Raw genomic sequence first — 26,384 nt, forward strand, 5'->3', positions numbered from 1 at the left:
CGCCGCGGCCCTGAGCGGCAGAGACAGCAATAGGCAGAAATGAGTAAGAGCCAGAGCTGAACTAGTGCACGGCGTTATTCCTGCTCTGTGATCAGACACTCCAAGTGAAAAAACCGGGAGAGGGGGCAGAGAGAGGCAGTGACCAGCTCAACCTTTGAGACCGACTCAGGACAGAATGTCTATAGATATTTATAGATACTGAAACAAAAAACAACAACCTCACCCTGAATAGAGCCTTTCTTAAAAAGAAGGTCCTGGTAATTCTGTCTTATTTAAGCAATTTCCTGAGTCTAAGAATAGAAATGAGCTGCCTGGAAGGCACTGCAGGCTGAAATTTGGAGACATAGGCTGCTTTATTTTATTTTTCTAAATATAAAAACCTTTCGTTTGGATACTGGATTTTTATGTGGGTCTTTGCAGCGGAGGGATGTATGGTTACTTTTCATTCTAGTCTTTTTTTTCCCTCTCTTTTAATTAAAAAAAAAAAAAAAAAAAAAAGCTTTCCAGTGAAAAAGCAAGGAAGCTGTTTTACCTGCGTGTGACAGTCCCAGAGGACACCGATCAAGAAACAGGGGAGTGACTTGATCTTCTGCACTACTTTACTGCTACCCCCAATTTTTTTAGGGGGAGAGAAGGATTTTTCCAGTCCAAGAACCTCTTGCCCCCAAGTTTTGGAAGGGGGCTGAAGACTTGTCACCCATCTGGGGGTGCATGAAGCGTATTGCTTTTCTTTCTCTGTCACCTTGGTTTTGTGGAGGTTTGGAAGAGAACTTCGCCTGGGAGAAGAGGATGATCTGGAAGTGGCTGGGCGCCCTGCTGCTGTTCCCGGTGCAGATGGTGTATTTGGTGGTGAAAGCTGCCGTGTGCCTGGTGCTGCCACCCAAGCTGCGAGACCTGTCCCAGGAGAACGTGCTGGTCACCGGCGGGGGCCGAGGCATCGGCCGGCACCTGGCCCGGGAATTCGCCAGGAGAGGAGTCAAGAAGGTGAGCAGGGAGGGGAGAGGGAGCAGCCACCTGCTGCTCTGCCCGGGAGCCCTCTTCCCCCACCTCTAGGTGGGATTGGTGGGATCACTTGAAAAAGGTGAGAGAGGCTCTCATTTTGCAGAACTGACTCATTACATCAGTTACATTTCAAAAGTTGCCCCACTGCTCCTTCCCTGCATCCTGCCTTTCCCCATCCCATCCGTGAAAACGCGCTGATGAGAAAGGTTCCCCTCGTGAATCCCCCTCTGCTGACAAAGGAGAGGTTTTCGCCTCAGCCCAGGTTTCCTGTGGCAGGGGAAGGAGAGCTGAGCAATTCCTATGCATGGAACCAGTGCTCACCTCCATTGCTGTTCCCTGGGCTGCCTCCTGGCACTACTGGGCATGGAGATCATGTACAGGGAGCCCTTATCTAGCAGGATCATATACAGGCATATCACCCCCAAGGAGAGGCACAGGTGGCTCTGGTCAGTGGGGAGAAGTATTCCCTTTCACTCTTGTGGGTTTGCATTTGTGAAATTAATTTCTTGGGCTTCCTGACGTCCCTTGTATGTCACTTTTGGACAGTCCAGAGCTGTTCAAGGAGAAGATGAATGAGAACCCGGCAAGAGAACACCTTGAGTGGAAGTTGTGGGATAATTTGCACATTTCCATTAGGAGAGACGCTGGTCTGCACAGCAGCCCAGAAGTGCCAGTGTAGCTGGTGGGTCCATTCTCTTGCTCAGGAACTGGTGGTTTACCTTGAAATATTGTGGGTTTGTAAGTACAGATATGTTCCCTATGTGTGAATTAGTCAGGGATATGGAAACACACATCCCTGAAATGAGTCTTAGGATGGAAAGTTTCATCTACCCTTTTATTGGTAATTAAGGGGAGGACTGGTGAAATTAGACAGCTGCACAAATACTTCTCTGTGTGAGAGGATGAATGAGAGTAAATAGAGAAGAAAGAAGAGGAAAAATACAGAATGAGAGGCTATTTAAAGAAAAAAAATTGGATTTAGTTCAGGATAGTGTTTTGTCACTTCCTTACACATGCATTACAGTTTTCTCTGTGTGGTACAGAGCTATTCTGGCATGTAACTCCGAGGTGTAAAATATGTCAGCATTGAACTTTGATGTTTGTCTGTGTTTGTGTTTAAACATCATGTTGAGATTTACACATTCTGGGAGTCAGAGCAAACAAGTTGACTGACCTTTGGACCCAAGAAATTTGCTGAAAGTGTATTTATATTATCTGTTGGAATACCACACTTCATTATTTATTTATTTAGAGAGGCTGGTTGCTATGCTGAGCTCTGGCATTAAAGTGCTACCATTTCTACAGCACATTTAAGAGCTGTTTTGCTGCAGTTGAGCTGGGAGCTGAACAATGGCCCTGAGGAACCAGGGGACAGGGGCCAAAAGGAGGCAGGGCTGTTTGAGAGAGTGCTGAGGATGGAATTACTGTAAACAGACACAGACTGTATTCTATCTATATGTCCTATCTACAAAATCTCTATGTATTGTACAAAGAAAGAATACGTGAGAATAATTATTGGAAACCTTTTTAGACGTCTCATATGATGTTCTGAAATGCTTTGTGTTGCTAGTTACTGGTTAGAACTTTGGTGTGTTTTGCTTTTTGGGATGTTTCAATGTGAGTCATCAAGGTGTTTGTCTCTGCATTAACTCAATTTGAATTAGATTTTCTTTTCAGTTACATCATGGTGTCCAGTCAGGCATGTATGGCCCTCGGTAAGCTCTGATCCCCCTGGTACTGGCACTGCCTGTCAGCCTATGTTGAGAACACCAAAGTTGGCTTATCCTCCTTAGCAGTTTTAATGCCAATTTTACCTACATGTGGTAGTTTCCATTCCCTTTGTTCTGAGATTTCATTTCTTTCCTGCTTCTGTGCTCAACCCTAAATTTGTGGATTTTATGCTGTCACCACGTACCATGCACAACTTTCTGCTTGGCACTCCTCTTCAATTTTACACTTTGTCTTTGACAATCAAAAAGAAATGGAAAAGGCTTGCAGTGTCTAGCGAGTCATCTTAAGATAAGGCTTATGAAAATTGACTGGTTTTCTCTTTTTACACGGTTCGCTGTCTTACAATAATATGCAAAGCTTGAATTATTGATCATAATAAATAAGAACAGATTCTGATTATCAGATAGTGCAGTCACCTTATTCCCAATGTAGTAAAAGACTTCCAGCGAAGGCGTGGAATTCTGGGGCCAAGCCCAGCATGGCATGGAGGTGGTTGGCAGCAGTGCCACGGGCTCAGGTTCTGGTGGAGGGTGTGCAGCCTGTCCTGACCAAGTGCTCCCAGAGCCTGTGCACACAGACATAGTGGCGGGGTTTTGGAGGTAGGCGGCGATATATAACCATATTTTTGAGATTAGAATCTTCAGGAAGATAACTTAGTTGGGACTGTGAGGATATGAAACTTCTCTGGTAATTAGACTGGATGGGTTTTCATCTTACACTGAGTTTCAGAGGCTGGTTTTGTTGCTCACGAGTGAGATGTATCGGAGCCGTTTTCACGCAAGGTGGCAAATGTATTTCACAGGATTATGAATTGTCACATCTGCAAGTCCTCTTCTGTAAAATTTGATCTCGCATTTAAAGCCATGAAGATGACAAGAAATAAATCCCCAAAGGGTTCATGCAAATGGAAATACAATATCTTGTGCTTGACTGATGAGCGTGGAGACTAAAATTTTCAATCTAAAGGAATGGAAGTCTCTTGGGCATGATCTTGTAAATCCATCCTGATTCCCATTCTTTACCCCCATTGCTCTGCCATTGTGCCCCAAATGTGACTTAGATAGATAAATGTCTAGGAGACATTTCCTTCTCAAGTGATGTTTCTTTTCTCACAGGTGCTCGTTGGCCTCTCCAAAGAAATGGCCAATAAGGGCACAAAGCAGTGCCAGTTCTATTTGCAGTTTCAGAAGTGTATGTTCTGTTTTTTTCAATTAAGACTGCCAGCAATTTTTAGGCAATGAGAGACTTCAATCATCAGATCATTCCTGTTCAGGTGCACACTGAGAGGTCAAAGGATCCATACTCCATTTGTAATTTGAAGTAGTTGTCAAGAGCTACTTGGTGCTGGGAGGCACTGTGTATTGAAATGCTTCCTGGAGCACTTCCGGAAAAAGCCAAGAGCATGCAAATGAGCTGTATGCTGGGATGAAGTGGTTACAGATGATCCAGGACATGTTAGTGTTATTATGAGGGATGAACAGCACTGACTTTTCTCCGGAAGTGCTCAAGTGTTGTAATCCAACTTCCCAGAGATGTGTCCAGATTCATAAGTGCCGGCTTGTCACGGCTGAGAAGCTACTTTGCTGTGGCTGAATTGCTGGAGAAATTAACTTTCTGCTTTCAGTCCCTTCTTGGCTGCTTGCAAAATTCAAAATCCTCACTGTTGCTTGCTTTAACTCTTAAGAATTTGACTGTACCTTACAAGTATTTGGTCAATGAAGCATCACCTCTGCCTCAGTCTCACACACTAGTAGCTCTGTCAAGGCTCATAACTGTTGATATTCTGGTGAGCCAAAATGGCAGAGAATGTCTGTGTTAATGAAATGGGAGAAGGAGAGACTTTTATGAGTTTATGATTTAATGCCTATGAAATAAAAATCCACTTCCAAAGCCTAATGGTGTTTTGCAAAGACTGTGCTGTATAATCCAGTTAATATTGGGAAGACTGGCCCCTTTGAACAGTATTTCTGGTGTTGGAGAACAGCCCTCTGCAGATGTGAGCAGTCAGGGGGTGTAGGGGCTGAATGGGTTCATTCACTGCTCAGGAGAATGGGAAACTGTGCCTGGTTTCCTCAAAGCCATTTGCTTTTCCTACAGAAGTTTCATTATAGTGCCTTTGCCAGGAAGTTTTCAGCCCTGGTTTTGATGGTCTCTAGTGAAGAAGTTTTGATTCCAATGTCTTTTATGTGTCTTGCTCTTTGTTAGGTTTTCTTTTAGAAAACCTTGATCTCTAAAAGTTTTCCTTGTCATTTAATTTACTTTGTGCACGGATTATCTAATTTGAGGTGTGATTGAACAGGAAAGGGATGCTTGGTTCTTAGGCATTCTGCATTGCTGAATGCCAACAAAACCTAATAAAAGTAACTGAAAAAGATGTTAATGATAGGACAGAAACAGATTCCCCAACTCTAGTATGTCATTTAGTATTCTTGTTTATCTGACAGTGACTTCGGAAGAGTTTCCAGGGCCCTTCCAGAGAAACCCAACAGCCTTGAAATCTCAACTGTTCTTTCCATTGGCATTTTCACATTTTTCAAAGTCAGGCCTCAGTGTCTGCATTTTAGAAGATTTCTTGTCATTTGGTTGTGCTGTCCTCTTTCAGTTCAGTGACAGTTGGGAGGGGAAGAAGTTGAGGGAGGAAGTAGCACCAAGGAAGGGATGGATGAGAGCTTTGCAAGCCCACGCTGCTGCTAGAACCTGGAGTTTCCCGCAGTGTTTCACTTTCTCCAACAGAACTGAAAACCTCAGGGGAATTACAAGTGCTTGAAAGCCTTGTATAATTGGAGGGGTTTAGCTGAGTGAGATTTGAGGCTATTTTGTGTTCAGGCTGAGAACATTGGAGAGAGGTTATGTAAAAGAAATGGTATTGTGTCTTAGAATTTAGCCTTGTTTTCCCAGTAATGGAAAATTTGAAAAAGTTTTGAGATGAGTTTATCAGTGGGACACTCCTCTCAAACAAATTGCATCTGTAGGTCTATGAATATTTCACTTTGGTCTTTATGAATCACATTGCCATATTATTTCACAGAATTCTCTGAGTTGGAAGGGACCCCACAAGGATCATCGAGTCCAACATTTAAGTGAATGGCACCTATTATTGTCCTGATTCATATGAATTAGTACATACCTTCTAAAAGCTTATTTATCACGCATAGCAGTGCTGTATGATCAAGGATTGGCTGCACTGTGGGTAGACCTGGATGTTAAATTAACACCGATCTCCTGAGGTGAGGGCAAAAGAGACAGTCACTGCTGCTGTTTCAGAGCTGGGACCTTTTTTTGAGGTGCAGGACAAAAGCTATGAGTGTCCCCCATGGATTCAGTAAGAGTTCTTATTCCAGAATGCCTTAAAATACCAGTCACTCTCAAACATTCATCTCTGGTTGCACTTTCAGAGCCTCTAGAAGAGTCTTGCTAAACTGCATTGGAGTATCTCTTGCTTGGCATCAAACTCCTGGTGCACAGGAATGGGAATATGCCCCAGACGTACCCAGATGGGCTGTAGCATTCCAAACCTAGAAACCTTTCTTTTGTAATGTACAAAGATGTCTAATTCCTGACCATGTGCTGGGGGAGAGGGGAAGGGATGAGATCCCTGCAGGAACCCTAGCAAGCCCTTTTGCTTCTGTCAGTTTTAAAATCCACTCTGCTGGGCCAGTTGTCAAGGAGACACTTTTGTTCTGCAAGTAATAACTGATTTCTGACACATTCATTCCTTCTTAGCTCAAAACATGACTAGACCTGATCTGGCCATCCCAAAGAACATTAGTCCTGATAGAAGGAAAAGAGCTAGTTTAAAATGACACGCTTTCAGAGCTGAGAGGACCTGGTTTTCCTCAGAATCTGATTAATCACCATCTACTTGTTTTTAACAGGCATCATGACCTAACTTAATGAAATCAGAAAGGCTTTGAAATTAGGTTTATAATAGAAATGGGCACAGTTCTGATGTACATTACCTAGTGTAATATGCCAGTGAGGTGCACTGCATTTAATTTGGCCTGGTTTTAAAAGACTCAGTGTAAAATTTAAACACATATATATTTAGATTTCAGTGCTAAGAAACTGTTGCCAGGTGAGCATCTGTCCCCACTGTGAATGCCTTTCCTGCCCTGTGGCGGTACCACAATGACAAACAGCCCATGTGTCTAATGGATTTCTGTGCAGTCATTTTGAAATGCTAAAAAGTAAGTGACCATTTGGAAAAGGCAATCTGACATTGTGTGAACAGGATAATGTAATCTAAAAGGAAAGTGCACATTTTCTGTGCTGTAGATACTTCAGTGTCACGAGAATATCTACCTGTAGTGCAAATATGAGGTTGTAAGTGATTAATCTTGCCTGTTGTGTGTGTGGTTGGAAAGAAACCACCATAGGAATGCAGCAGCTTCAGGGGTATGTTAAATGATGGTTACTTTAATCTTCCTTAAATTTAAGCACTTAATCTTACAGTGAACTATTAGAGCATGTCACAACTTATCAGCAACCAGAAGTACATGAGAAGAGCTGGGGAGTGAATGTTTTTCCATGTCATGCAGAATAATACATTAATTTGAAACTTTTGGTAAACTATGAGAGCATAGATCTGACTGGGTCTCCAGAAAGGCTTTATTTCTCCAAAGATTACGTCCTGATGGCAGCTTTATTTCATGGCTTCCTGTTGGCAGCTCCCTACTTTGTTGATTGGATTTAAGGATGGGCAGAAGAGCCCTTGTTTGGAGTCCAGGCTGCGATGGCATGAAGCCTGTGCTGGGTGCTGGTGCCAAGGCCAGCAGTTGGAATAACATGCTGAATAAGTGTCTCTGCCTGGCAGGCACCGCCAGAATTTATCAGCTCTCAGATCTTTGGTGTCTGTGAAGCAGCTTGAGCTGGAGCTGTTTTAATTTATAATTTGGAACATACCTGTCTTTTGTTGCTGGGTATGTTGTAAGGAGAATAAATAATGTAAACACTAAGTGAAGCTTGCAGAGTTACAGTCTTGTCATCTCCCATCAAGATCCGGTGATGTCATGAGAAAATATTGTCCCAATGAGACCATGCTGTGTTGGCACACCAAGATCCAGCACTTTTTAATATGCTGAAGGTCTGGCATCAAGGCAGTTAAATGAGGCTTCCCACTAAATACAAGGACTGTGCCAATGCTGTAAAAAATCTTGAAGTTTTAAAGATGGGGTTATATATTAATCTCATTGCAGTGCCTGAAAAACTGCCTTCACACCAAAAACTGTTTAGCATAAAGATACTAAATGTGCTCTATAAGAACAACAGCAAAGGGTGATGCTGGCCTCAGGGTTGGCAGGGATATAATAAATAAATGTGACAGTGGAGATAAAAACCAAAAGGCAACAATGAGTACCAACACAGAACTCTCTGCTGATTAAAGCCAGAGACTGCAGCACCACTCGTTTAACCAGTTTAAAGTGTTGGGGGAGGCATCACAGCAATGGAAGTTTTAAGGTGGGGTTTGAAAAGCAGCACTAAAGAGTTTTGAAGGATGTTTAGAGAGGTGCAGGATGTGTGGCAGAAAACAGGTTGTTTTAAAAATTAATGCTGGGAAGTAAAGGCTGCGGTAGAATGCCTGATGCTAAGTGAAAGGTGATAGGAGTATGGGTACAGTGAAAGTGAATACTCTGAAAGTGAAAACAGAGGCTCGGGTCTGGCAAGCTGGAGGAGGAGGCGGTGAAATTCAAAATGAGCTGACCTGGTCAAAGCAATAGATGAGATGTTTGATCTTGAGCAGGGATTTGGACCATTGGACATCCAGAGGTCCAGAGTCTCAACCATAGTCTGATTCTCAGTCTTATTTGTGCCACAGGCAGGAAAAAGGTGGATTTTCTGAACTTCAGGGCTGACAGGAAGGTTTTGGGCTATGATGTTTCACGCCACTTATCTGAAATGAATCATCCCTATTTTATTTGCGTCGTTTCATCACCTACAGTGACTTGTAAAAGTGCTGCTCTGTATTTTTGTTGCATTTATGTCATGGCTCTGGCACAAGCTAGGAAAAAGTCTCAGATTTGTAGAACTATTTCCATCTGAAGCATTGTAGGTAGTGTTTACTGCATTATAAAAAAATCAAACATGCTGTTGAGCTAATGTCTTTAATTAGCCAGGCACACCAATTTGCTTTAAGAGTGACCATATTCCGTGCATACAATCCTAAGCATTTGATTAAAACATTTTAAAAGAATCAAAGATTTGATTATTCTTAAGCCTGCTGTGGAAACCTGCTTTATTAGGGTGATGCTATGCCGTGGATAGTAAAATTACAAAGGAGGAACTTAGAACACTCTCTAATAAACGCTGAATTCCATTTCTCAAGGAGATCAGCAACATTCAAAGTCGGCATATCAAGAGCTATCTGGTTTGACATCAAACTGCCAGGGCAAAGACCACGAACTTGGCCTGACAGTAACCTGAGAGGAACAAAAGTGTTAAGGCAATCAAAAAAAAAAAAATTTGGGCAAATAGATGAGAATGTTGAAGTTCACAGAAGTAGCAGGTTAATTAATTCTACAAGAGTGATGGGGAGAAGAAAAAAAGGTAACAGTTCTCTTGATTTCCTTCCCATAAAATTGGACAAGGGTCTAGAAATTCGGTATCTTTCCTTTTCGGCAGTTTGAAAACTTCAGCTAATGATTATTTAGTATTTAAGTATCAAGTATTAATTTGAGTATTTGTTTTAAAATCCTCTTACAAATGCTAGTTAGTGTTTAGTGTTCACTTTCACTTTGATCCCTGTCCCAGATTGAAGACACAAATCTAACACAATTGCTGCTTCAAGGTTTTCTGTAGGAAAGGGAGACTGAAAAGTAAAAGTCTTCAAGACAGAGAACTACAGCCTCAGAGCTGACCACCAAGAGAGAACAAGCTCTGGCATTTTTAAACCCATGCTTATCAGGAATATAAAGCAGAAATTATTAGATATTTTTTTTAGCTGGACCCAGACTCTGTTGTTCAAAGCATCCTGTCAACATCCTGAAGAGTCAAGTCAGACCCAGGCACTGCCAGATCCATTGGCTGATAACACTGACGCCAGGAGAAAAGGGTCAAATACATGTTGTTTGACCTTTATCCCAGTGGGGATTAAATTGATTCTAATTAATAGACTCGGGAATAGATGGGTACCTTGGCAGAGTTTATAATTAATTTAAATTGTTCATCCCATTAGCTTAGCCATAAACTATGAGTAATTACAATGGGATTTTGTGGACAGCCACCCTTACGTTGCCACCTTCTTAATTACAATTTATTGACTGCAGTACTGCAGAGCTTATTTGTTTTGGTTAGCATAGGGATTTCTGTTGTCTCAACACTGCCTGAGCAAATGTGTCATTGCTCCATTTAGGGCAATAAAATCATGTTTGAAAGCACAAATGTAGCTCTGCTGAATCAGTTGTGCTTTAGGTGTGTGCCTGTGAGGTAAACCTGGCTCTCAGTGTGTAACCAGTGACAGTTGTACCTCTGAGTACACTTAACCAACATAAAATTATACATATTTTGAGGTGGTATAAAAATGATGCCTGGAACGACTCTGTCTGTGATTATCCTGTAGTATGACAAGTTTTAGCTACAGATTAGAAGGATCCTTTATAAAGGTGGGGTGGCAGTTGGTATGACCTGGCTAATATTTCTTCCCTTATCTCAGTGAAAGAGCCGTTTAAAATAGGTGCAAATGGAGTTCAAACTTGACTTCTCATTCAGCCATCTTCCCTTCTTTTGGGCAGCACAGGTGTATCCATGGGTACTCTTTGTCATTTTGGTAGGGTCGTCTGTCCCAGTAAGTCCTGGACTAGAATCCTGCTGTCGAAACTTCTATGAGTGCTGGCCTGTATCAGAAAGTCAAACTTCAGGCTCTGAAGATCTTCCTTCAGTGTTTCTTAGAAGGTCCACTAAGGAGCAAATGTCTCCTTTATGACCAGGTCTACATTTAGAAGACAGAGGAGTCACCACTCAACTAACCATGACCTTTTGTATACATATAATTGGGTTTTTGCTATTTGCCCTTTGAATCACGCAAGATTTTTTTTTTGTCTGAAGATCTGACAAACTTGCACCATTTTACCTGAAAGTAGAAATTCTTAGGTAATCTTTTTAACTGGACCTCAAGAAAAAACTCAAATATACCAGGCCTAAATTATGGGAGAGAAGAGTGTTGCTGTAAAGACACTGAGCAGTTTATCTTTCCATGCTCTTGAACAGAACGGATCAGCAATAACGATGGGCAGTCAGATATTTTCTACACAAACATTAAATTAGTATTTGTCTTCGATCTGTCATTTCAGTCTCCTTGCTGGCAGTAAACACAGACAGCTTGTCTCTGATCAGCACTTCCCTGGGCGAAGCTTGGTGGGGAGGGAATGGAAAATCCTGACATCCCCTTTCAGCAGTTTGGTTTGATGTTGACTAAAACCTCATATTCCCTGTACCCAACTCCTGAAAAACCTTCCCCGTGAGGACAAATTCAGCTTTAAGGAGACGAGGTCATGCTTCCAAGTGGGATATTAAAGACATCCAGCTGGTACAAGCGCTTCTTTCCCAAATGGTAACAGTTCAGGGCTGGCTCTGGCCACAGTGAGCTGATCAGGAATTATGTCAGAATATTTCCAAGGCCCTTGGGAAATGCAGGAGTCCTGCCTCACTGAACCAAGCTGTTTGATTTTGGGTTTGGGATGTGCTGGTTGTGCAATGCTGTAGCTTTCTGCTCCTTGTTACTGGTTTGTAATCCAGGCCCCTAAGAGACCACTGTCCGTGCTGTGTGGAAGTAGGTTTGTCTCTTCAAAAGCAAAGTCTTCAGCCATCAAAAAGGGTTCCAGGGTCTATTTCCCTGGATGATGATGTGCAACTGTGGCAGATCATTCTGTGACACCTTTTCTGATGAAAGGAGGGGGATGTGTGTGCGCACACATGTGTGGGAAAAGGATCTGGCACTTTGCATGTCCTTCAGAGCCAGAGTTCAGCAGTGGGTCAGCCAGCTCCTGACATCACTGCACTTGTTTACAGCTCTCACTGAGCTTTCCTGATGCCTTTGACCACTGACACTGTCTCATCTTAGTCCAGCATTTGTGCAAAACCAGAGATTTAGAAGAGCATCTTACATCTATAAAGGGATTTTAGCTTCTCTTCCTCACTGACGTGAAAGGGACAGTAAGAGATAGAAAATTCTTAGCCACTGAAAATAAATTATGTTTATAAAATATATAAAATTATAAACTACACATTTTCAGGTTGTTGTTGAAATTGTCAATGCACTAAATAAACAGAATGCTGGTTATAGACTGAAAAAAGATCCATCTCAGAGGGAGTTGATATATTTAGGATGAAGTTAGAATGGTTTCTTTAGCCACTGGAATCAATAAAAACAGTTAAAACACTCTTGGTTTGCATTTGAAACTCAGATTTAGGAGGCCAAGTGGTGTTATTTGTTTCAGGATCCAGGTTTCTAAGTGTAATTCCAACAATGACAATCCATCCCAGATCCCCCACTGCTGCACGTGGGGATTGCTGTCCTTCAGGCCATTACTTCAGTTGGGTTTGTCACATATTTCAGTGGAAGCAAAAAGTGAATGTGAGTCAACCAAAAATAGGCCTGTTTTTTTAGGGCTAAATTTCACACACTTTCTTGGAGCAGTTTCCAGATCCCCAATGCTCTGAAGCTGCTGGCAGGGAGGGAACCCTTCAGGCAAAGAGCTGTGCTTGTGACTACCTTAGAACACACTGAGAATTATTGTGCCTCAATAGTCTATTTCTGCCCCTCAGCAGTCACTCAGTTACTGACCAGGTTACTTTATACAGTTTATTTTATTGGAAAGTCAGGTTTGTCTCATGTTCTGTGATAACTTAATTGATTTTATGTTCACATTGAAGTGAATTAACTTCATTTTGCATTGCAGTGGTCTGAAAAGCATGCAGTCACATCCAAAGTATGGTAACTTCCAGGCAGCTGCAAGTTAGGAGTATGCTAAAGCTGGATTTGTGACTGCCTGACCAGCCCCTCTTGTTTAAATAACTACCACTGTGGCAGACTCTGAATTTGAATTGCTTTGATCATTTCTGGGTAAAAGTAATAAACATGTATATAGCTTTTGTTTCTACATTTAGATACCATTTTATTTAATCAGAGCTCTGCTGTTTTTCACATTTTTTGAAAGCGAGGTAGCTACTTTATCTTAACAGTGTATTGAAAAATATTGTATAATCAGTGAAAGACCCTTTTTAAGCCATGCTGTACCCCTGGGGGGGGTGGGGTTGTGCTCTGGGAACTTACAGTCCTCTGATTCCCATCCTCCTTCTTTGACTTAATAGACTGAGAGAGTTAAATATGTCCTGAAAACTGCCATTTGTACAACTCATGAATAGATTTTAGAGATTCTGCCCTGTTGCATAGCAACAGCCACCATTAAAAAAATAACATTTTGAAAAGCACATGAAAAGATAGGCAACCAGTTAAGCATTTCAATATTGAAGCTTTCTTCTAAGCAGTGCTCTTTATTTCTTTGACTAAAATTCCTACAAGAAAGGCACCTTTTGACAGCTTTTATATGGTTTGAAAATGGTAGCAGTTCTCTTTTTCTGGAGGCAGAGAAAGGCTTGTAGGGGAGCTTGTCTGGAGCAGTTGCTGGTGTTCAGTTTATACACAAATTTAAGGCAGGCTATTTTAACTCCAATACTTCTCCAGTAGCCTCACGGAAGAAGTTATTTTTTCAGTCGAGAGCTGCATCCTATTATGTACATGGATGATCTGGAGCATATTTTAGCCCTTTCTGGAGGGCAGTTTATAATGACAGCATTGGAAACATTATTCACCCTTCGGTTTCCGTGGCTGTTTTTGTTGCAGACCTTCTCCCAGCTTGACAAATTTAAGCCCTTCCCTAGTTTTTCTTTTCAGTGATGTATAGCATATAATTGATAAATCTGTATTTTTTATTTTTGTAGAGCTTATAGAGAATTTTTTTTTTATGTATTCCCCAAAATAAATGAAGTGCTTGTGAATTTCTCATCATGATTTAGCTTAGAACAAAACTGAAGGTGTTCTGAATTAAAGCTGACAATTCTTTAAACTGGTAATGCAGCATAACTAATGCTTTTATAAGCTGTGCAGGGTCTAGCCTAGGAGTCAGTGCTGTCCCTGGGGGGATGCAGTGGCCAGCCCTCTCCACTGGAAGTTAAAACCAACCCAGCATTTCAAGGTTAGGCTGCTCTGCTGCAGAATTCATCTTAGAAACAGAAGAATCCACTTCAAGTGGCACCCAGGGCTCTTTAATTCTTCTTTTAAATACATTTATATTGTCAGTTTTTTCCATTTTGTTAGTTAAGAAGTAGCAGACTTTTCGGTTAATTGTTGGTTGAAGAGGCAATTTGTGGGCAGTGGAGCCACTTTTTAGTTGCACATGTCCTTTTCTCCTAACATTACCTTGTAATCTAACTTTTGGATTTTTTTAGCTTTCCAAGAACAGTTACTGTTCAGTGTAGACATAACTTTGCGTTGCATGCAGTAAATGTTTAACTCTCTCACATGAATATTTAACCTGCCACAGGTTCTTTACCTGGAGGGTTATATGCAATAAGTAAAAATAATAATGCAGCACTTTGGAAAAAAAATGTGCACACAGCTAAGCGTCAGTGATGCTGAAATGTCCTGTCGGACCGTCGCAGAAATTTCCTTTTCCCCTTTGAAATGGTATTTACTGACTTTCTATCCCTTCGTCTTGTCTGGTGAGCTTGCAGGACAAAAGGGCTTTCTGCACCTGCATTTTTACCCTCCCCACAATTTCCTGAGATGTCTCTGGACATTTTTATAGGAATCTGGATTATAGGGATGCCATGCCAAGCAAACGGAGGCGGCAGCAGCACACTAGTTATTTTTGCAGGGTGGAGTATTATATTTCTATTGGTGGATGTCTCCAAGGCCTTACCTCAAATACAGAACTTATTCTAACCCCTCTCCCCACCCCCAGATACGCCACTTCTTCCTGCTTTGCAGCCAGAGAATTTTACTGCGGGATATTTCTTTTTGTGTTTTGGATCCTTGGAGCAGCGGCCGCTTCTCACACATTCACCATTAAAAGTCTGTCCTTTCTTCCCCCCCGCAGATGCTTCCAGGGACCTTCCAGGGTGGCAGCTTGTGGCCACTTGGTGCTTTTTTTGTTGGAACGTGCACTCGGTTTGACCCTGTCCCAGCGTTAATGGGATTGTAAAGGCTGACTCCTGCCTGACCTCTCCTTGCAAACAACCCTCACCCTTCCCCTTCCTCCGCTGCTCCGAGCAGAGCTGGGAAGAGTTGCTCCCAAGGCAGTCTGGAGTCGCAGTTCGTGCTGCAGACGAAAGAAAGCAATTGGAAAAAAACACTGAAAAAAAAAAAAAAAAGTCAGCATGGGGCCACCTGTCCTTACATAGTCCTGACTGTGAGAACAGTGGGCATTTGTTCCCTTCTTTTGGGGGAGCTGGTCTTAAATGCCTGTGTGCACACAGAGAATCACACATTTTCTTTCCAAGGAAGGCCCTGTCTTGAACAGCAGGCAGGTGTTGACATACTCCTCTGTGATTTTTTTAGGTGCTGTTTGGTTTCTTTCAGAGGGAAAAAAAGGATGACTGGGATACAACTGGAACTGACTGTTGTTTAGGTGAATAATGTTAATCCCATTGAGTGCTAAATCAACATATAAACTAATAAAAGTTCTGACTCTAGACTAAAAGGATTGGAATTCACTCTTTTAGTCTCCTTCTGAAGTCTCTTTAGCCTTAACTTTTAATCTCATTACTATATGTTACTCCTGGACTTAAAGCAGTTTATAATAAAGTCTGTGGTTTGTGTTTACCAGGGTGGCAGGATTAAATTCAATTCTTACAGGCTTTACAACTGCTAAATGGTAATCTAGAAACGTTTGCGTGTAAAATAGATGCATAAGCTTAGTCTCTTGATTCTCCACGTTAACATGCAACCTTTCTCATACCTGTCCCTTAAGGCTTTGATATTTGCTGTGGGAACTGAGAGAAATTCGCCACTGGCTTGTTCTGTTTGCTTACCTTTATACAAGTGTCACTAACGGGCTGGGTTAAGTATTTTGACCTACTTCAGGCATCACAAGATTCTTTTTTTTTCTTTTCTAAAGGGAAGATTGGCTTTTCACACTGCAGGGGCCACACCTTTCCCTCTTCCAGTAATCAGCCTTTAGCTGCCTCTCCCATGGAGAACTCCTGAAAGAACTTGTCTGCCTTTGCCTGGGGCCAAGAGAGGGGAAGGGGTGGAGGAGAAAACCCTTCTGCCATTGACAGGCAAAAGACGTGGAGCTTTTGAGGCTGTGGGATTTAGCTTCCCTTTCTCACGATATGCAAAACTCTGCCAGGATTATGGGACCCACTGGAATGCATTTTTTCGGAGGACAGACTGTGAGTTAGTACTACCAGGCTTTGTAAATATAGGGGGATAAGACTGGCATACTTCAGTGGATTATCTACACTTTGTACTTCCTAAAAGTATGCAGGAACTGAGTGTTGGGCGCAGAAAGGCTTTCTGTGTTTGAACAAAGGTCTGTGCAATTACAGATACCAGCTCACACAGAGCAACTTTTGTTCCACTGGACTAGGAAGGAGGTTGAAAGGGGGAATGAAATGTGTTGACCTACCAACTACTTCCTATCTCTGCTGATCTGGGGCTGGGAGTTGTGGTTGATTTGTGGAGGCAGCAATAATGAGATCAGGCAGGAAGGGCATTCGTGTCTCTCTGCAACACTTTAATCTTTCAGTGTTTTCAGATTATATCAGAATTGCTTCATGAATCATAAAATGGAGAAACTTTTAGAATGGAAGTTGTATCTGCTAATCGCAATCCACCTTGTGCTGTAAAAGACCAAGAGTGAACAGTTCTTTACTCAAATACAACCCAGATAACCCAAGGGGAGTGTCTAGATATAGCAGATGTTTGGTGTCAGAAGTGCAATTGTGGTAGGACACGCTTTCAGTACTGCTCCAGCTCACTGGAGACAGAAATTCTAGCACAGGGGGTTTTGCTGAAGGTACAGTGCTAAAATAATTGACAATGTAAAAGGGCAACATTCCTTTGCTGCTGTACTTGTGCTGGCAATAAAATCAGACTCAACATGTTAACTAGCCTTGTAAGTGATGTAAAGTTAGCTCTGAGCTTGTGTCCGGCACTAGTAATATCCTTCAGTCTCTGGGAGCATTGATCATGTGTTTATATTGTGGTTGATAGCAGCTTCAGTCTAGACCAGTTTATTTAAATTAGTGGCTTTATCTGATTTTGCGGTGGTCAGAAGCATAACTCTTTAAAGAGTTATGGTGGAAGTCAGGCTTTGGCCCTGCTGTCAGGACTGGGGCTTTTGGCACGAAGCCAGTGCAGGTCTCTGTCAGACAGCCGTGCCTTAGTCCAACAGCGGCAAAACCTTTCCCTCTGACTCCCCTCCGACCTCGGGCCAGGCCTCATTAGCAGATTAAATCCAGAGTTAAACGAGTCCTCTGGGAGCAGAGGATGCAGCGCCTGCCCCTCCAGCTGAAAGGATTTTCCTAAGGTCAGATAAGGAGTTCTGTGACTCCAGATCAACAGATAAGGTTTGTTTTGCAAAATTCCGTGAATAAACCCTGGGAAAATCTGCACCAAGTGTGATGTCACAGCCCTTGCCTACTTTGAAGTTCATCAAGGGGAGGAGGGTACGCAGAGTTCCTCCCTTGTCATAAATCTCTTTTTCCTTGTGTCCAGTGGCAGGATCCTGTTGCCTGCAGCAGCCTGGAGTGTCAGGGATGGCTTTCCCATCCTACCTGCCTCCCTGGCTGCTGCCAGCCCGGGGTCACGCTGAGGTAAGCGCAGGCAGGAAGCCTTGGAGCGGGATTATCCACCTCCCCGGGCTCCTGCCCTCGCCAATTTTCTGGTCAGTAACTCTGTGAAAGAAGAGCGTGTCTGGTGCAGCAGGGACAGGCAGGCAGAGGAGGATCACGAGAGATGAAGGGGGGGAAGAAATAAGGGCCGGATTCTTTCCAGGACAGAAAACTGTCTGTCCAAGAATTTCTCCAAAATGCAAATTAAATATTCCTCTGTCCACCAAGTTCTGGTGAATGGGTGGCTGTGCAGCATCCTGATGGGCTGGGAAATGATGAGCATGGTGCCTCTCCTTATCCCTTCGCATTTTCCTCTGTCCAGACAGGAACTTCTGTGTCTGTTGGAGTCATTATCCGCTTCCATTTGGGACACACTTACTGCCAATTTAGACTTACGCTTTAGAAAGGAAAGAGGAGACAGACCAGACTCTGAGGCCCATGTCTACATTTGAAAAACCGTGCTTCCTAATAAAATGGACCATTTTGGAAAGCACAGGTCTGGACTCCTCATGAATGCAGAGTCCTTAAATCCCAGCTGGGGCAGGGGGAAGTGAAGTGATGCCTTTCTTGATGGTTACTGGGCAGATGATAATATTCCTGTATCCCAAGGGTTGCATCCTGAGGGAAGTGAAGAGCCAAGTGTTTGGGTAACTGGAGCTCATGGGGCAGCAGCAAACAGCCCCAGGCCCACAGTGGCTCATCAGGTTAACAGAGAGCAGAAGGGTTTGTTTCAGGAGCAGTGAGAACATGGATGATCATCCCTAATGGCACATTTTGGAGAAGAGGATGAATGCAGGAGGGCAGAGAACTGAGGAGTTTGTGGAAAATCTCAGGAGGCAGTAGGAGAGTAAGGACTTAGAAAACATCAGGAACATCAGAAAACTGCTGTATTGCCTGTGCAGAAACATTAAACCAAGCCCTCCCTAAAGATGTTCAGGAGCAACAGAAGCCTCAACTGTGAGACAAATGCAGCAACTCCAGACTTGTCTTGCTGTAAAATCTGATGTCCTGGGAGGCTGGGGGGAAGCCTGTGCCAATTCAGTCTGGCCAGATGTAAGAGAGAAATTGAAAGTCTCATATGATCTCATAGGAGCAGTCAAGCTTGAATGTGGACCAAAAGCACATTGTATTGAGTTCTGAGTTTTATCCATCTGTAAAAAGTAGCAGAAACAATGGCAGGAGTCCTCACTTCCCACTGGGTCATCAGGGACCTCTCACTGAAGAATGGTCTTTTATTTACTGCCTTTCTCTTATGCAGGCTGAAGCCTTCACCTGAGTGTGGACAGTATCAAAGACACAAAAAGTTCTCATGGAAAGAAGTCAGTGCTGAAATTAATGTTGTCAGCAGGATAAGCAACAAATTCTGTCTTCCCTAGATGGCCCAGATTTTAAGGGGGTCACCTTGCAAGACTTGCTTGTAGGATATTAAAGGTCCCAACAAAACTGTTGGGGGATAAAAAAATATTACATCCAAGAGTTGCATCACAGACAGATGTTCCTTTGAGAAGTCGTCCTTTGCTTAACTGTTCTTCCATGGATATTTCCTGACGTTCAGTGCATCAGTGGCAGCTCCCGGGAATAGGAGGCTGTATGGATGTTTGGAACAGATTGAAGTGAAGAGTGAGGGATCTACCTTTTATTTAGCAATAGCAGTGGAGTATTAGATACGTGAGGGCAGTTTCCTGCCTTACACTCTTCTTGTCTGACACCTTATTACTCTTTCTCTCCTCTTCCTGTCCCACCTTCCATCACTCTTCAACAAGTCACTTAATTTTTTAGAGTGTGAATTGACTAACTTCACCTTGCAAAGAGGGTGAAGTTCACCCAGATAAAAAAAAAATTTGGGGCAAAAAACTTGATGTTTGCAGTTGACATTTTGTGGTGTTTCTTTCCTCCCCTTTCCACAGAGGTTTTTCCTCCCCTTTCCATGTGAGTTGTGAAAGGGAGAGCAAGTGTGCATGTACTCACAGCTGAACAGTATTTTGTAAATACTTCCTGAGAGCTTGTGAAATTTCTCACATGTTCTTGATTTCCCTTCAAGTCTGCAGTGTACACATGAAAAATATTCCTTGGTCTAGCCCTGGGATCAGAAGTGAGTAAATAGCCATCAGTTTTACAGGCTTTGAGGAGATGCCAAGCCCTGATGGCCAAGGGTTATATGCTGGGACTTTGGAAGCCAGGCCATGCACAAGCTGCAATTTCTGCCATATGCTTTCTTACAGTTTTAAGTGTGATCACAGCTTTTTTCCTTGAAAATTACTTCCCCTGAGATAAGATTTCCCATGAAATGGCTCTGGCATATTTATACACGCTCTGAAGTTTCTGGTTAACCATATTTGTTAGTGCTCTGGAGAATTTGAGGATGTAAATCTTATCAGTCTGGGTGTGTTTGTGTTCACATATGTGCCAGTGACATGGAAATGGGAATAATTGTAAATATAACTCATTTAGGAAATGGTTGCGGATTTGAGTACTTTGGCATTTTAGCCTTGCTCAGGTACACTGAAGAGCTCTTTGACCCTGCCAGAGATTAGTTTTAGTACCAGTTATGAGATAAGCTTAACTAGTCCTTAAAAATAAGCATGGTAAAGCTCCCTGCCGGAGATTTGGTGTGGGTTAATACTGCATGTGTAATTCTTTTATGTTTATCTTGCTGTTATTAAGTTATTGGGAGGGATTGAGCTATAAGCAGTGATGCAATTCAGACCTTTTTCTTTCTGTTCTTTCAACTTTTGGAAAACTCAAAGGTTCTTCAATCTTTGAAGTTTAAGTGAGCTTATTTTTAAACGTTAAAAAATCAATATACTGGTCAGATTCATACAGACTCAATAGACAGTATTGTGAGAAGGAACTATAATCCTGGATCATGCATGCGTGGCAATAGCAGCATAATTTTGCATTTTCAATGTGGCAACCATTTCTTCTTTCTCTTTTGGATCTTGCTTTTAGAGTCACAGAGCAGTCAGCTGATTGTAGTAACATGCTCCATTCAGTAATTCATTTTTTGCAGAATGACAGTGACTCACCATTTATAACATGATGAGTGCTGAGAAGACTTAGTTGAAGAGCAAAAACAATAGATCAATTCATTCACAGATGTCTTAGGTAACGGAGATGAAATTATATTCCTTCCAGTAGCCTTGAAAGAAATAGAAAATAAGGTTGTGTGCTGAGAAGAAATATTGTGGTTAAATCTGTTTAGCTGCAGATTAATGTTTGAAGGACACTGGTGGAAGCCCCATCTCAAACTTGATTGCCTCACTAGAAAGAATTGTACTGGACAAAACCCCATGATGAAAGTTAATGAACCTGGTGACTTTTCAGGTTATTCCTATTTCTGACCTCACTGATGGTGTAGAAATGCAGATAGGGTGGGCTGGTTATGTCTCATTGTAAACCAAATCCATGCTCCATTATTTGAATGTTTGTTCCATGAATATTCAGGATGTTCTTTGTAGAAAAAGCAGTGTTTAATTTTTACTGTGTTAAAAGGAAGTGGCAGGTGAAATCCTGCATATAGGAGCTGCAAAATAAATTAATGCCTGAAATTTCTCACTTTAGAAGTCCATAGTAGGATGAGCACCTGAGACACCAGCCTGCAGTCAGCATTGCAAGTAATTACTAGGCTAAAAAAGTACATTCTACAGAAGAGCAGATTTTGTCTCCAAACATAAAACAAGAAGTAGAGAACACACCAGATATTCAGGAGGGTCTGTGGTTTTAGGGCAAATTTGTCATTCTGTATATGTGTATAGCAGTAAGAGGGAGAGATCTGAAATGACACGATGCAGAAAAATTCCCAAACGTTCCATATACTGCTCATGTTAGGCTTAAAATCTGATTTTTTGTTTTAGTTTGTGTTGCTTGTAAAGAATCCGTAAACAGAGGATCAGCAGTGGGACACCGGTCCCACTTGATACTCCCCATGTAACAGAAAGTCATTGCTTGTCTTAAATGAAGCAAAACAACAGCCCTGGCAGTGAAAACACACAGAAGATTTCCATCAAACTGCTGAAGTCAGAAGCATGTTTTAATTACTTTAGATATGAAACAGAAGCAGTTTGACTCTAACAAAAGTTTCTTGCTGCAGATCATCCTGTGGGGTCGGACTGAGAAATGCCTGAAGGAGACCACGGAGGAGATCAGGATGATGGGGACAGAGTGCCACTACTTCATCTGTGATGTAGGAAATCGGGAGGAGGTCTATCGGCAAGCCAAGGCCGTGCGGGAAAAGGTCTGGGAGAACACTCCTTGTCAAGGGGCTGAAGAAGCTGGGGGGGGGACTCACTCTGAAGGAAAGGAAGCTCAGGAGGAGCCTTCTGGCTCTGCACAACTCTGACAGGAGAGTGCAGTCAGGCTCTGCTCCCAGGGAACAAGCAACAGGATGAGAGGAAACAGCCTCAAGTTGCACCAAGGGAGTTTTAGATTGGATATTAGTGAAAACGTTTTCATGGAAGGGGTTGTGAAGCATCAGGACAGGCTGCCCAGGGCAGTAGTGGAGGCACCGTCCCTGGAAGTGTTCAAAAACCATGTGGATGTGGCTCCTGAGGACATGGGTTAGTGCTGAACACAGTGGTGGAGCTGGGTTTGCGGTTGGACTTGATGATCTCAAAGGTCTTTTCCAACCTTAACAATTCCGTGATTCTGTGATTCAGTATTTGATAAGAAAAAAAAATACATTGGGAAAAAAGAAGGGTGACCATGCAGATGAGATTGTACAAAGTCCGTGTGAGGTGATCCAAAGGATTGCAAGGCCCATAGGCAAGAATGTCAAAAGCTATGAAAATAATGATGTATTTGGGCAATAATGGCTATTCAGCTCTAATGGAAATGGCTGATTTGTGAGGAGAGAATAGTTTGTCACAAATAATTCGCTTTTTTTTTGCAGGTGGGTGACATCACCATCCTGGTGAACAATGCTGCTGTGGTCCATGGGAAGAGCCTGATGGACAGCGACGATGATGCACTGCTCAAATCCCAGCACATAAACACCCTGGGACAGTTCTGGGTGAGATAAGCTCTTGTGTCCCATGTAGCCAGAGCTGGGAAGGAGAGTGACAGATAGGTCTTTCTAAGGGATGCCTGGTAAAACCAGTCTGTCTTGAAAGCAAGAGAAAAAAAACAATGTGGGGGGCAAAAGCCAGAGGAAAGAGATCAAAAATAAATACAATTTTTTCAGTAGTGCTCAGTATTTGAGGCTCTTTATTCCCATTCTGTGATTTCCAGTAAAACATTAGATGTCTTTGTCAAAGCCTGAGCTCCCAGAGGAGTTTCCTGTATGGTGATGTGAAGGGAACATCAGAGGAATGTGGGACTACAGGGAAGGGAGCTGTGAAATTCAGTCCATTTTGAGTCAGACAATAGAAATGAAAAAGGGCTTCTTGTGATTTCATCACTTAGTTGAAGACTTTATCCTGTGAAAATCCTTAAGCATAGAAAGCACTCTGTTCATGGCCCTTATGTGGGGGTAATGCTAATGCCTATATATGTGCTAGGAAATACTTCTGTTGTGTTTCTACACAAACTTTGCCCACTTAGACTCTCAGAAAATGTCAAAGCAACAAGGTCCTCTGCCACTCCTTCCCTGACATAATGAACAGGACACTTGGACTTGTTGTGTCTGTCTGACTTTTTTCAATCAATGCTGTTTTTGTTGTATCACTGCTGAGCAAATCTTTTTTTTTTTTTCTTTTCTTCTTTTAACCATCTTCTTCTTCAGACCACCAAAGCATTCCTGCCAAGGATGCTGGAGCTGCAGAATGGGCACATTGTTTGCCTGAACTCTGTCCTGGCCTTGTCAGCCATCCCTGGTGCCATTGACTATTGCACCTCCAAAGCCTCATCCTTTGCTTTCATGGAGAGCCTGACCCTGGGGCTGCTGGACTGTCCTGGAGTGAATGCCACCACAGTCCTGCCCTTCCACACCAGCACAGAGATGTTCCAGGGCATGAGAATCAGGTCAGTCCAGGGGAACTAGAATAAAGCATCTCATTTTAAATGAATCATCAGAATACACTCCTAATTAATGCTTCATTTAGTTAAGAGAATTTGATGTCTCATTTGGCCGCCTGGGAACAGAGGGTCACTTCAGGCCACCTGGGACTCATCAGACTGGTTCCCTCAGTGTGCTGGGATATTCCTGCAGCCTGTGCCGGGAGGGATATTGACTGCTGAGAGGGAACTGGAAGCTGTTTTTCCCTGTGTGTGTTCAAGCCGTACCAGAGAGGGAGGGGAAGCAAACTGCAATCGAGGTAGTGCAAAAGGACCAATCTACAAATGACTTAAGAATTAACAGTACAAGTTTCTTCTTTATTCACTGGAATACTTAATCCTTTCCCAGTGAAAGGAATGACAGCCACTTACTGAAGTGAGACTATCAGTACCTCCTTTTTACCCCTGTCCAATAGAACAAGTAATGGCTGTCCAAATTAATCTTTTACAATGGGTAAAATAACCTGTTAATACAGACTGTGCTCTCTTAGTCAAGAAAATCTGCAGTGTCAAGCTATTGCAGGAGCTGGGAAAAGTCTTATGTTTGATATTAAAAGCAACAGAGGAAAATATTTGTCTTTCACCTGTCAAAGATTTGAATCAAGCAAAGTGGAACAGAGAGTAAAAGGAAAAACACCATCACTGAAAAGACAGCATTTGGTATTGGTTTGCATTCAAATAAGGAAAAGCCCTGAATCAGGGCTCTGATTACTCTCTGCCACTTCTCCCTGAGGGCACCAGCATGTACATTCTTAACTGTTTAGCAAACCCAGTGGTACTGGTTGGAGCTGGGCTTTCTGCTTTTGGGCTTTTTGGCTGGAACTGGAATTTTCTGCCTCTTAGACACATAGCTGGTCCTGGGCATGTTTGAAGGCCAGTAACCAGTAATAACCTAGAGTAACAGGACTTGGACAGTGACACCTTAAAGAAGGAGCTTGGTTCACATGTAATTGTCTTATTGTTTATTTTCTTTTTCCAGGTTCCCTAGTCTTTTTCCTCCTCTCAAGCCAGAGACAGTGGCCAGGAGGACAGTAGAAGCTGTTCAGATGAATCAAGCCTTCCTGCTCCTTCCATGGACAATGCATGTTCTTGTTATCCTAAAAAGGTGAGTATTTCCTTTGCCCAGCAACAGCCTGGCCATGTAGGGAGGCTGGCTCTGTGTCTGTTCCATGAGGCAAAGCTCAGGCTGTCCAGAACTGCTCCTCCTCTCTTCCCTTGAAAGACAGTTGTGGAAGCAAAAGGGAGACACTTTCTGAGATTCCCTTTGGAGATGTTTTCTCTGTATAACACTTTCTGAAACCAGTTTCATTCCCAAATGTCCTGAGGTTTGTCTAGGGAATTTCATAATCATTAACTTACACAGGTAGTTGATTGGGATTTATTGAGTCACTTTTTGGACTCCAGGTTTTTCATTGTGCAGGATTTCTGAACCATAAGGCCTGGACATCCCACCTCCATTTAGAGAGCATTGCCTATGTTACATCAGTGAAACTATTAAATCAATATTTTTGTGTATGATCAGGACCGAAATTTTAGGGTCCTGAAGGAAAAAAAATCATAAGTTCATATCCTGGAACAGGCACTGAGCAAGGACATTCACTGTTGTGTTTCCATGACAGTTTGCAGCAAAGCCTTTGGAAAAGCTGCTGCAGTCAGGAAGTGAAACAAGGCAATGAGACTTTTGTGGAAAATAATTTCAGTATTGCGTTTCAAACAAGAAAAAATAATTCACAGTAAATGCTTTGCTTTGAATGTAAAATCTGGGGTAAAAGTTCCCAGAAGTTCTGTCGACAAGAAAAAGGGCTGTTCCATTTTATTGGAAGAATTAAAAGGTTATTTTCCATTACTGGAGCTGTCAGGAAATCAGGTCTCTATCCAAACCTTAGGATAAGGAGGTCACATGCCTTGGACAATCAGGTGGCAGGTTAACCAGAGAATTCAGGTTAAATTTGTGTATATCATAGAACAGTATTTAGAAGAAATAAAACATAATGGTATCTTCCAAGTTACAGCTTTTACAGACTTTTTTGGATAAATATTTCTGTAGAGAAAGAGTGACTGGATGGAACTTTCTCCCTGTAGGCCTCCTCACAGCAGGAAACTGATGCCAGTTTTGTTTGTGTCTCTCACTAGCTGATTCTTGAGTATTTGTATATTTATATATGTAAAGGCTTATTTACATATGTCTCGTTAGAACAGATTGAGGGGTTTGTCTCATCTCTTCATTTTCTTTCTGCTTCTACTCCAGCATTCTCCCTCAGGCAGCACTTGAAGAAATCCACAAGTTTTCTGGGAGCTACACCTGCATGAACACTTTTAAAGGACGAACATAGACCTGATGGCACAAGGACTGTTCTGCAGTGAACCCGGCACAAGCATGAAAATCCTACAGGACTGTGAATCAGCAAGTCTTGGCTTTCAGCCTGTTCATGTGACTTGTGCTGCTCTGAGGCAACACATTTCTTGCAGGTCATATCCATAGTAACATGACCTTTGCACAGGATTGAGTGAGTGGACTATGGACCCTTGGAAAGAAAAACAGAACGTGTGAAATGGTTCTGTGGTGTTTAATTCTTTAGAGTTCAACTGTTAAATCTACTCATAGTTTTAAGATGTGATTTTTGTTTCTTAAGTGTCTGTGGGCTGTCTCAGTGGACAGGCAGCACATCCCATCCCAAACACACTTTGTGCCCTCTCTCCAGAGGAACTGCCGCTGGTTTCATTTCAGCTTTTTGAATGGGGAACTTCAAAATTACTTAAAAGAACTAAAAGATATGGACATTTAATGGACGCTTCCTTCTCTTTCTTCACTTTCCATCCCATGATGA

General features: G+C 42.4%; 1 protein-coding gene across 1 annotated transcript; it reads left to right on the plus strand.

Annotated features, from left to right (window-relative positions):
• Nucleotides 1-26,342, plus strand: DHRS3 (dehydrogenase/reductase 3). Its single transcript, XM_066202772.1, has 6 exons — nt 1-984; nt 21,656-21,799; nt 22,454-22,573; nt 23,285-23,523; nt 24,536-24,661; nt 25,805-26,342. The coding sequence occupies exons 1-6, from the start codon at nt 712-714 to the stop codon at nt 25,887-25,889; spliced, it is 987 nt and encodes a 328-aa protein (XP_066058869.1). The 5' UTR covers nt 1-711; the 3' UTR covers nt 25,890-26,342.
• Nucleotides 26,343-26,384: the final 42 nt, after the last annotated feature.

The sequence above is a fragment of the Chamaea fasciata genome, unplaced genomic scaffold (genome assembly GCF_029207755.1).
Source record: "Chamaea fasciata isolate MVZ Bird 193981 ecotype frontalis unplaced genomic scaffold, bChaFas1.0.hap1 SCAF_23, whole genome shotgun sequence".
In the NCBI taxonomy this organism is placed as follows: Eukaryota; Metazoa; Chordata; class Aves; order Passeriformes; family Sylviidae; genus Chamaea; species Chamaea fasciata.

What these genes read in the sequence shown, in the direction of transcription:
- DHRS3 (XM_066202772.1), top strand. Translation starts at nt 712, where the DNA reads ATGAAGCGTATTGCTTTTCTTTCTCTGTCACCTTGGTTTTGTGGAGGT. An exon ending in CCAGGAGAGGAGTCAAGAAG is followed by an intron (nt 985 to 21,655) that starts GTGAGCAGGGAG and finishes TTCTTGCTGCAG; the next exon opens with ATCATCCTGTGGGGTCGGAC. An exon ending in ACACCCTGGGACAGTTCTGG is followed by an intron (nt 22,574 to 23,284) that starts GTGAGATAAGCT and finishes CTTCTTCTTCAG; the next exon opens with ACCACCAAAGCATTCCTGCC.